The sequence below is a fragment of the Emys orbicularis genome, chromosome 1 (assembly GCF_028017835.1).
Source record: "Emys orbicularis isolate rEmyOrb1 chromosome 1, rEmyOrb1.hap1, whole genome shotgun sequence".
In the NCBI taxonomy this organism is placed as follows: Eukaryota; Metazoa; Chordata; order Testudines; family Emydidae; genus Emys; species Emys orbicularis.
This window is the reverse complement of record NC_088683.1, coordinates 208,596,325-208,608,581: the sequence shown is the minus strand read 5'-3', so window position 1 is coordinate 208,608,581 and position 12,257 is coordinate 208,596,325. Positions and strand designations below refer to the sequence as shown.

Below are 12,257 nucleotides of genomic sequence, written 5' to 3'. Positions count from 1 at the left end.
GGAACTGGAGCAATTGAGCTGGGAGGGAAAGGAGAAGTTTTATTCACAAATATTTTGAAAAGGGAAAATAGTGGTACACTTGCTGTAAAATGAGACTAAGAGGAGAGGTATGCTGTTTCTTGGCCTTGGGTCCCAGTTTATCCAGCTGAGAACTGAATTGCTGCCTCGTACAATGGAGTACCCAATCAAATATCCTGCAATTGTACTACATGTAGAAGATCACAGCCACTTAAAATGCAGCTCTACCATATAGTTTGTGTGTTGTAATTAGACTGCTCTGGTGAGTAACCGACAGCGAAAAGAGATCAGGAAGAATATAGTCATATGTTGTAGTGATTGTTAACTTTGGGGATTCAATGTTGCGACAGATCATGACCACTGACATGAGAGATAATGGGAGCAAAATGGAGTGCGAAGAAAAGCTGTTGCCATCTGTGTGTTGAGACAAGTTCCAGCTAGAAGACAAGAACAGAGAAATCATGCTGGAGAGGTGGGATCAATAGTCTTCAGGAAAAATTAATGAGTGGCAAAGAACTGCTTAGTTGTCTTAGCTTCCAGAAGGAAGCTATTAGACAGTGTACTGCTGAGAGTATATTAGGCTGTTTATACATACATATTATGAGTCTGAATTGCATTTACACCAAGGCCTCGTTACACTTGCCAGAGACCTTGGTGTAAATGAGAATCAAGCCCTATAATTGATGGAGCCCACCCCCATCCCAATTTTTCACAGTCACCCTATTTCCTCCCCCCAAGCCTGCACCTTAATCCAATCACAGGGAGGCAACCAGAGGATCCCTCTCTGATGGGGTGTTCTTTCTGTGGCTGGCTATGCCCACAGACCAGTACAAAGCAGTCACAAAGCAGAGGATCAGAAGCAGCATGTTTAACAGTTGCTGTTAAGATCTTTGTAAGCAGATACTTACTACAGTATTCCTTTTACTTTCTATCTGACATACCTAAGAAATTCCGTGACTATCTCAGCGATGTTAATGATTTGCAAAGGCATTAATAACTATCATAGTGATGAACCACCCTATGTACATACCAGTTGCATTTTCAAGCATGAGGCTTCAGACCAGGAAAACTAGTTATTTGTAAGAGACAACAGTAGAAGTCTCCTGCAAACAGGAGCCCTGTGTGCTCTGTGGCATGATAGGTCCAAAATTTGAAACTGTCGCCCCCAAATTCTGGGGAAATTATTTATTTTACCACCATGACATACCCTTCATTTCCAACCCTCCCACACTCAAATACACACACAACAACTATGGCTTATACTAGGAAATATTCATTGTACAGCAAAAACGCTGAATTCTGTGGTATCTTGGAAAAATACAAAATTCTCCAGCAGCATAGTCATGAAGTCCACAGGACCATGAGTGAGATGACAGGGGCAGTTCACACCACGGCTCCAGGCTTTCTGCAGACTCAGATAAACATAGGTTTACGCTCCGTTCAAATTTTCAAGGTTATCTTTGCAACCACAAGGGCTAGGAAGTCAATTTGAAAACAAAACAAAACAAAACAAAACAAAAACACCACACATCCACAACCCTCAATGAAAGCTGAGATTCTGGAGCACAATTCTGTGGCATGGGGTAAATTCTGCAATCACAGAATCATGGAACAAACGGGACCCTGCCTATAAATATTGTGGCAAAAAATCTTTCGGATACTGTATTTGACACATGGCACTGGAAATGGTTACAGGCACTTTACAAAGGTGGCATGTCATTTACTGTGAGCTAGAACAGTGGCTCTCAACCTTTCCAGACTACTGTACCCCTTTCAGGAGTCTGATTTGTCTTGCGTACCCACAAGTTTCACCTCACTTAAAACCTACTTGCTTACAAAATCAGACACAAAAATACAGAAGTGTCACAGCACACTATTCCTGACAAATTGCTTACTTTCTCCTTTTTACCATACAATTATAAAATAGATTGGAATATAAATATTGTACTTACATCTCAGTGTATAGTAAATACAGCAGTATAAACAAGTCATTGTATGAAATTTTAGTTTGTACCGACTTTGCTAATGCTTTTTATGTAGACTGTTGTAAAACTAGGCAAATATGTAGATGAGTTGATGTACCCCCTGGAAGACCTCTGCGTACGCCCAGGGGTACATGTACCCCTGGTTGAGAACCACTGAGCTAGATTGTGCCATCATGCTATGAGGCCATGCAAGAAGATAAGGGGAAGCAACACACCTGTCCCCGGTATGGCCATGTAGGACCTACTTGGATCATGACTCTGGTGCAGGAAGGAAACACAGGAGCTGCATGCTCCATACTCCCCTTGATCCACAGCTGCAAGGGGATGGGAAGTTTTCTATTGGCTATATAATTACTGTCCACATCACTAAACTAAAAAATGCTTCAAGTTATTGAAGACAAATTTGTTAGCATTTCAGTTTCCATTTTAGGAAGGGCTGAGCAGTTTAAAACTTAATTGATCATGGTTTAGTACTTACATGTGATAAATTGGAAATATTTAATCATAGAACACTTGGTAGCTAAAGTTGTCAGACTTGATTTTGAAGTTGTATCTCCCCGTCTTCCGTTGGTATTGGGACACCAAAAGGGCCGCCGCTCCCAGCACAAAAACAAACACAGCAATGACGATGAGGATGATGGACCCTACTCCTAGCCCACGTGCCGTCTCACTTTTTGCATCAGATGCTAGAGAAAGAACAAGGGAAAGTTTTGAATCCCTGGAATCTGTTCATTCATTAAGAAGCCAACTTAGTGTTACAATCTTGCATGCAATTTAGGACACATCAAGTAGCCCAACGCAGTGGTAAGAGCATGGCACTCTGATACATTGATTCGGTCCTCTTGGAAAGGTTATTCTCATGGCAGTGTCTGTGCATTAGAGAAAATCCTGTCTTTAGATACTTGTGCAGAACCACTACTGACTGTGATGGGATATATGTACTCAAATTGGTATGGAGGATGTGGCTCTAGGCATTTTCTGTTAAAGTAATAATAATGATATATACATTTCTGAGCTAATGCCCTAGCTTCAGCATAACCCTGTAGGGAGAATGTTCTTTAATTTTAGTCCTGTCGTTCATCTGCAGTAATTAAGCATATTTGTAAAATTAATATGTTTACACCACATGAGATACAATTCATATTATTGGGGGGGCAGGTACTAGTTAATGCCATGACAGGCAATAATTGTACTTAAAAAGAACATTCAGCATCATGTTGAGATGGGGTGTAGAGTAGTGAGCAAGGTCTAGCTTGTACACCAACTTCTCCCTGCCCTCCCCCTAACCCCCGGCACTGTCTCCATTTGATTGACTTTTGGCCACTCCACCCATTTCTAAACCGTCTAACTTGTCAAGGACCCAGAAGCGGTGTAAATTAGACTGATCTCCACCCTAGTTTACACCTTATTCCAGTTCTTCAACATGTAAATTGTGCCAACTTTTCCTCCCTTACAGCATCAATAAAGTGGGTGTAAGGGAGCATAACAAACCTAATTTATATCACCTTACACAGCACATCTCTGAATCTGGCCCTCAGAGCCTAACATATTGTGCTCTAAAAGGAATCTAGTGTAAGCACTGTACAAAAGCTGATTGCAGTATAAGACTTGAGCAGACTCAGAACATTACAGTTCAAATACCCATTACTTTCTGCAATTAATTCTACCTCCTCACTAGCACAAATAGTTGCACAGAACATGCCCCCCACTCCCCAAGTGTATCACCATTACTGCATCCCAACAGGCGGAGATTGGCCCATAAAGTATCAGTAATTGCTACCCAGCTTCAACTGACCATCCTATTTCTCAGCCATGGGGGTTTATGCCTTACAAGGAAGGTTTTCAAGTTCACCCATCAGTAAAACAGAATCTGTTAAAAAATTAGTTTGTGTTAACTTTTTTGTAGCCATCTACTCATTACTCACCAGTGGCTCTGCACAGAGGCCCCCAGGATGTTCTGTGTGTGGCAATAATTTCACCACTTTTCAGGGATCGAACATCTCGGCAGCTCTGTAACAATTACAAAACCCTGATCATTTATAATATAAACATATGTAATATATATGAAGTCTTGTAATGACTCCTCTAAAGAACGAAGAATTTATGCTGATTTATTGAAGGCAGTACCAGAGCTTTTTTTTTATTTCCCAACGCTAACCTTTGTTACAGTCTAACATAAACTGAAAAAGATCAGAGAACAGTACTGAAAAAAAAATATCAGCTTATCAGAACACTGAAAAGAAACCTCTGTGGACAGGCCCTTGGGACAAAGCAGGTTGTGTTGCGTCTATTTAAAAAAAAAAAAAGTCTACAGGAGAATGTCTATCAAAATTTTCTTTAAGCAATACAATGTGTGTACTACTAAGTTTTCTCCAGCACTCTTAGGGTATGTAAGAAGGATCTGCAAAATAAGCCAAAGCACATTACATGGCCTTCAGCATCCTTTTTTAACAGCATTGCTCATTATATTATTTATTATTATTATGAATCATAATAATTTGTATTGTGTTGCCACCTGAAGGTCTCAGTCAGGATAAGACTATCCCTCTCCTGAAAAGTCTACAGTCTAGTTTGAAGCAAGATGCAACATGTGAACTTAATAAACAAAAGGAAGAAATGGACAGTAGGGGTAAGTAAGGGTTTGTTTACATGGGAGAGTTTTACCAGTTATACCAGTATAACTATATCACTATAGTTATACTGGCATAACTCCACTTGTTGATACACTTATTCCAGTATAACAGTGGCTTTCTCCTGCCTACCTTGAAACCTTTCCAAAGCCACATAAATGAAACAAACAAAAACACCAAAAAGCCACTCTTGTTCTAGAATTAGAGTATCCACATGGGTTGTTATACAGGTATAACTATATCAGTTTAAATTCACATCATAGCAACAGGTATAACTTTCCGGTGTAGACAAGCCCTAAAATAAGAACATGTGATTACATAGGTAGCTACTGTGCAATTTCATGGTTCCAAATCGCTGTAATATTTTTTGCTCCGATTTGTTATTGTGCTGCTGTCTATGCCTGATGTTACTGTCCTGACTTTGTCCTACTATGTTTTTCTCCCAAACTACTCTTTTCTGTTCCAGATTTAAAAGAACCAAGACTCATCTACCAAAAAACTGGGGAGTGACAAGAAGAGGTGAAAGAATAGGTGAGTTCCAATCTTTTGGGCAATAATCCAGGCCTCAGATCAGCTCTGAAGTGAGCAAATATTCCTGGAGGCAGAAGGTAGGTCAAGTATGAGGATATCGTGAGCCTTCACTTTCACGCTTCCCTAACTCTTTCTCTCACTTAAGTCACGTAGTGTTGCCAGCCAACCCACATAAGGAGCAGCACAGAAATAGGGCAGGGACCAAACCTGGACTCAGAGTCACAGTTCAATCCTTGCTTTTCCCTTGCTCCATGGGGCGCTTGCCCTTTTCCTGTCATAGCTCTATTCCCCTGGGTGCCAGCTGACGCATGGTCGGGGAAGAGCCCAGGCTTCACCTGCTCCCCACCCACCTGTTTGTAGCAGCTGCTCTTCCTTGCTGCACAGGGCCTGGATATGTGGAGCCCCACAAAGGAGAAAGAGGGCTCCTTATTCCCCTTACTCCCATGGAGGAACATGCAGGCCCGCTGACAAATAACCCCACAATAAAGCAGATTGGTCTACTATTGGAGACCCAGTCCTGCACTCCAATTTCCCCGTGGCTCTTTGTGATCCTTCATGCACCCTCACTCTGGCATTCGGAGTGGTTCCCAGTGCCCTACGCATGCTCTGGGCATCCCCAATGGTTTTCAAGTGCCTGTCATGTCACTATTCTACTTTCTTGAGGGCTTCACTCCCCCAACAACTCCTCTGGTTTCCCAAAAGTTCCCCTCACTGGATTTGCCGGATGCAGTCTAGTGCCTTCTGTGCTTATTATTTTAATTTAAATCCAATAAAAATATACTAAACTCACTACATTTTCATATGGGATACATTTTGCTTGGAATAAGGGATGATACAGTTTTCCTCTTTAAATTAATAAAGTTTCTAAATCCTACAAGAAAGATGTAAAAGGGGTCCCAGTAATTAGTTGCTGTATCGTGCTAGACATTAATTTAGAATCAGCTACAAACTGGGGCCTAATTTTGATCTCACTTGCAAACCAGGAGCAACTCCAATGAAGTCAATGAAATTACATCAGCATAAAGCCAGTGTAACTGAAATCAGAATATGGTCCTCAATTAACATACTCTCTACCCCAATCTACATAATTAAAGATGTTAAAATCAGATCTATCACTATTCCTTGTAGCTTCTACTAGGCCTTTGCTCAGTGCATTGATGTTAACTTTTACCCTTTGTTTGCAGTCCTTCGGCCAATTTTCTATCCATGCGATAGTGCTCATATTCAAGCCAATGTGAACTAAATATGCAAGTAATATTTTGAGAGGCATTGTACTGAATGCTTTGCTAAATCAAGATACATTACATCAACTGCATTCTTTTTATGCATTAACTCTGCAATGGGATCAAAAAAACAACCACACACATTGGAGATGGAGACATTCTGTTAGGTCATCTAGAGCATCCATACCCAGTACTTTAAACTGGACCTGTATGAGGCGATCTAATAAACTGAGACTATTGTACTAAATGCAGGATATTACAGAAACAAAGAAGCTGAAGATAGAAGAAAGCTAGTTGATCTTCTAGTCCATCCATTGTTGGCCAATGCAGGATTGTTCTCTACAATGTATTTTTAAGGCTTTGCCCAGCCTAGTTTGTCTGGCGTTACCTGTGCTTTATAAAGGGACACAGTACTAAAGACATTGGACTGAGAATTGGGAGACCTGGTTCTATTTCAGGCTCTGCTGCTGACCAGCTGTGTGACCTTGGGCAACCAACAAGGTCAGCTCCCAGACTGCTGCACTGGGCAGCACAGCATGGGGAGGAGGTGACCAGCCCTCTGTGGAGAAAGAAGTGGTTCAGGACCATTTAAAAAAGCTGGACAAGCACAAGTCCATGGGGCCGGATGCGCTGCATCCGAGGGTGCTAAAGGAGTTGGCGGACGTGATTGCAGAGCCATTGGCCATTATCTTTGAAAACTCATGGCGACCGGGGGAGGTCCCGGATGACTGGAAAAAGGCTAATGCAGTGCCCATCTTTAAAAAAGGGAAGGAGGAGGATCCAGGGAACTACAGGCCAGTCAGCCTCACCTCAGTCAATGGAAAAATCATGGAGCAGGTCCTCAAGGAATCAATTTTGAAGCACTTAAAGGAGAGGAAAGGGATCAGGAAAAGTCAGTATGGACTCACCAAGGACAAGTCATGCCTGACCAACCTAATTGCCTTCTAGGATGAGATAACTGGCTCTGTGGATGAGAGGAGAGCAGTGGATGTGTTATTCCTTGACTTTAGCAAAGCTTTTGATACGGTCTCCCACAGTATTCTTGCCAGCAAGTTAAAGAAGTATGGGCTGGATGAACGGACTATAAGGTGGATAGAAAGCTGGCTAGATCATCGGGCTCAACGGGTAGGGATCAATGGTTCCATGTCTAGTTGGCAGCCGGTATCAAGCGGAGTGCCCCAAGGGTCGGTCCTGGGGCCGGTTTTGTTCAGTATCTTCATTAATGATCTGGAGGATGGCGTGGATTGCACCCTCGGCAAGTTTGCAGATGACACTAAACTGGGGGGGAGTGGTAGATGCGCTGGAGGATAGGGATAGGATACAGAGGGACCTAGACAAATTAGAGGACTGGGTCAAAAGAAATCTGATGAGGTTCAACAAGGACAAGTGCAGAGTCCTGCACTTAGGACGGAAGAATCCCATGCACTGCTACAGACTAGGGACCGAGTGGCTAGGTAGCAGTTCTGCAGAAAAGGACGTAGGGGTTTCAGTGGACGAGAAGCTGGATATGAGTTGACAGTGTGCCCTCATTGCCAAGATGGCTAACGGCATTTTGGGCTGTATAAGTAGGGGCATTGCCAGCAGATTGAGGGATGTGATCATTCCCCTCTATTCGACATTGGTGAGGCCTCATCTGGAGTACTGTGTCCAGTTTTGGGCCCCACACTACAAGAAGGATGTGGAAAAATTGGAAAGAGTCCAGCGGAGGGCAACAAAAATGATTAGGGGGCTGGAGCACATGACTTATGAGGAGAGGCTGAGGGAACTGGGATTGTTTAGTCTGCAGAAGAGAAGAATGAGGGGGGATTTGATAGCTGCTTTCAACTACCTGAAAGGGGGTTACAAAGAGGATGGATCTAGACTGTTCTCAGTGGCACCAGATGACAGAACAAGGAGTAATGGTCTCAAGTTGCAGTGGGGGAGGTTTAGGTTGGATATTAGGAAAAACTTTTTCACGAGGGTGGTGAAGCACTGGAATGGGTTACCTAGGGAGGTGGTGGAATCTCCTCCCTTGGAGATTTTTAAGGTCAGGCTTGACAAAGCCCTGGCTGGGATGATTTAGTTGGGGATTGATCCTGCTATGAGCAGTGGGTTGGACTAGATGACCTCCTGTGGTCCCTTCCAACCCTGATATTCTATGATTCTAAGTCATATCCTCTCTCTGTGCCTCTGCTTCCTCTCTGTAAAATGGGGACAGTGACATGTACCCCATCCTTGTGGGACACTGAGATCCGGGGATTAAACATGCTCTATACAAGCTAAGTATGTTTGTCATACATTCATGCTCCTTGATGCTCATGATTCCATTGTCCTCTAGATGTTGATCCAAATTCAGTCCTCATATGAATAGATGCAACTCTGCCCCCCATCATCTCTTAGTATTTGTTCCATTATGTTATTAGGAGTTGAAGTTATATGGTTTGAATACTTACCTGAATATGAGTTTTGCGGTACTTTAAATATTCAAAATTATATTAGTGTCAAACCTAGAGCCCTCCTTCCATCTGTCACTCAAATTTCCTGTCCCTCTTTTCCTTTTTCCCTGGACAAAGCTCTGTAATTGGAGACAGGAAAAGGTTTTCTTCCTCCTGCTATCCATTCCTGATCTTCTAGGAGGAGTCATTTGATTTATACTGAGACCAAGTTGAGCAATTTAGAGCAGGAGGGAACTATTAAATAATGGACAAATACCTAATGAAAACATTGTGTCACCACAGAGAAGATCTTTAGCCAAAATAAAATAAAATAATAATAATAATAATTATTCCTTTTATCTACGGTAAAAAGAGAGCCCTAATTTATCTTGTCTTCACGAGCAGCAAATTATAAGTGCTGTTCACATACCTGGAACTAAAGAGAGACAATGTGATAATCTTTGGATGTAGTCAGAAGATAATATCTGTGCTCAACTTTACCAGAATACTGTTCACTATATTTTTTTAAGTGCTTTTGAAAAGGTGCTGGATTGACAGCCCTAGAAACCAGGGAACTTGGGCAACAACAGTGTAAGCTTCCTCAGACTGTGCCCAAACCCTGATCTGGGGAAATAATCACTTGGCAAGAAAAGATAGAGCCGTTTCCTTGACCATTCCAACTTTGGCTTTTCTGATGAGACTGCACCCTTATCAGCTAGTTGACTGTTTTTTATTCTGTGGAACCTGTCCACTGGTATTTGTATTGAGATCACCTGCTCATTTCACTTTTTTTCCCCCAGTCACTGTCAGTCATATGTCACATAGAAAGTTAAATGTAAGGAGCAAACCCCTTACCATCCTACAGGTGCTTTCAGGAGTTTCCACACAAATACGAATTTTGCAGTGTAGGTAAACCACAGAGTTGTTGACAAAGGAAAAGATTTTCAGCTTAAACTGAGCTTTTCTTGAATTTCCATTTTCAATCATGGTGGTGTAGGTCTCTGGGACTGGGCAGCTAAAAGAGAATAGGAAGACACACAAAATAACTAGAGCTATAGGCACTATACCCCAGTAACAGCACCTTGTGGTTCTGTTTATAAGCTTCCTCTGAAAATCCTTATCTAGATATTCCGTGGAGTGTTCTCCAGTATAGACACTGGTGGCAGTGTTCTGAGTGTTGGTTTGTCCCTAGGATAGAACACCACTGCACACAAAAGCCTGAGTGGCTAAGTACACAGGGGATTCAGAGGTGAGTATTTAGTGAGATTCTTCAACTTCAGCGTTGGAGAAAAAACAAAAACAAATTGAAGTCTGAGATGACTGAAGGCAGAAGATGAAGTGGGTGTCTCACGATACTGAATATTTTACACACAATACAGTAGTTTGACACAGTAAACTAAAAACCAGTCATGCCCAGAGCACCATTTGATCCGGGTTCAAATGTCCTGCTACATATAAGAATTAATTCTGACTTTTGGAAGGGTGGTGCTGGTGAAGCAATCCCATTCTTCGGAAATTAAATAGGATTTTTTAATATTTTCTTTTCAGCTCCTAAAGTGAGGTTCTACTTTGAAAGCTATCTTTGTAAACATATATCATAGGTTCTCCATCTTTATTGTCTCTCCACTATTTCCATATCAGATGGGCCTAGGTTACTATTAAATATTTTCATTCAAACTGCCACCCCTCCAAAATGATCCTGGACTTCGAGGATTTACGTCTCCACTGCAATAAAAGGCCCACAGCATGGCCAAGGCTGGCCCGAGTCAGCTGACTTGGGCTCGCAGGGCTCAGTCTGCAGGGCTAAAAATGGCTGAGTAGATGTTCGGGCTTGGACTGGAGTCCAGATGCTGAAAGCTCAGGAGGCAGGTGAGTCTCAGAGCCTGGGATCCAGCCCAAGCCCAAATATCTATGCTGCTATTTTTAGCCCTGCAGCCTGAGCCCTACCAGGCCAAATCAACTGAGTTGGGCTGAGACTCAATGCCGCAGGATTTTTATTGCAGTGTAGATGTAACCTGAGTGTCACCTCGGGCTCTCTCCTCCTTTCTCATGCACATCACCAGTAACAAAGGTACTGCAAGCCAGGTGAGGTCAGTTTCACTTCTTCAACCACTGTCTTAAAATTATGTCCTAGTAGCCTATTCTGCTTCACAAATCAGGCTACCGTACTCTACTTCATATGAAGATTCTGAATGTTCTTCAAGGATCACCCCATGTACAGCATACAGCAATAATCTAACTTCAAGTCCATAAAGGCATGCATGCCTTTGGTAATGGCTGCATTAGAAAGAAATGGCTGCACCATAGATTTTTTGCACTATTGACTACCAAAGCCACCTACGCCTCCAGGACCAATCAGAAATCAAAGAGTAGACCTACACTGAACATCTCCTTTACAAATATTAGGGGGAGGCAACAGCCCTCCCAGACTCTCTTTTAAAATGTCTGAAGTTAAGTATTTGGCTTTGAAAAGAACAAGGACTCATTGAGGGCACGTAAAAAGTACATTAAAAAGATAGGGTATTAATAGCCATCTTCGGCTCATGGAAAGGTTCCTCAAGTTCAGGGACTACATTGCTAGACAGCTTGCACATGCCTATGTCACTTCTAATGAGTGTTGCTGTACCTGTTGTTAATAAAACCAAATGAGAGAAGATCCATTGAATTACTCGTTGGAGTTGCCCAGCACTCAGTGACGACCACCTTGAGACTGCTGTCTCCTTTTTGAATTCCCACCTCAATCAGTATATCATCACTGACAGAGACACTGAAATTTTGGGGGATTGAAGAGTTTCCAACGAACAATTGCATCTCAGTTATAAAATCTCCAGATCCATGTAAATCCTCAAAAAAGGTATAAACCCTGAAAAGACAATAAGCCGCTTTTAAAGATCATAGATTTGATTATAGTGTTTTTACAGGTCATAAATATGATTCCTGTTTCTCTAGCACGTGTGCACTACAGTAGGGAGGAAAAATTTGTAGTCCAGCATATTGTTAAGATTTCAAGAGGAAAAGGTGGTTGCTTGCTGCAATCCAGGCCCTTGGGGTAGTGTGGAAGAAGGCATGGAGAAGGCTCTGGGAGGCTACAAAGGTGGAAGTTATTGGCAATATGAGCAGACAGCGTAGTGATGACAGTGATTTAAAATGGGAACAGGAGTATATTGCCAAAGCTCTGAACAAGAAGCTGGAGCCTGATGCAAAGAACAAGAGGAAGCCAGTGAAGGGATTTGCAGAGGGAGTGATGGGGTCAGAACGGTAAATGACCAAGACTTTTTGATGCAGCTTTTTGGACACACTGCAAGAGAGTGTGAGGGTGGGGGGGAATCATGGATGCCAGAGGAGGTGATTGAAGTAATCAAGGCAAGAGATGACCAAAGTCCAGATGAGCAGTTTTGTTGTAGGAATGGAGAGGAAAGGATGGGTTTTGGAGCTGTATAGGAAAGAAAGTGAGAG

General features: G+C 42.3%; 1 protein-coding gene across 1 annotated transcript in view; it reads right to left on the bottom strand.

The window, feature by feature from the left end:
• Window positions 1-2,501: 2,501 nt before the first annotated feature.
• UMODL1 (uromodulin like 1) overlaps window positions 2,502-12,257 on the bottom strand; it is a 64,576-nt gene continuing 54,820 nt past the window's right edge. Inside the window, exons 19-22 of the mRNA XM_065421813.1 lie at window positions 11,428-11,664; window positions 9,657-9,816; window positions 3,929-4,013; window positions 2,502-2,689 (exon numbers count right to left, since the gene is read on the bottom strand). Coding sequence (XP_065277885.1) covers window positions 2,502-2,689; window positions 3,929-4,013; window positions 9,657-9,816; window positions 11,428-11,664 — 670 coding nt within the window. The remainder of the gene's footprint in view (window positions 2,690-3,928; window positions 4,014-9,656; window positions 9,817-11,427; window positions 11,665-12,257) is intronic.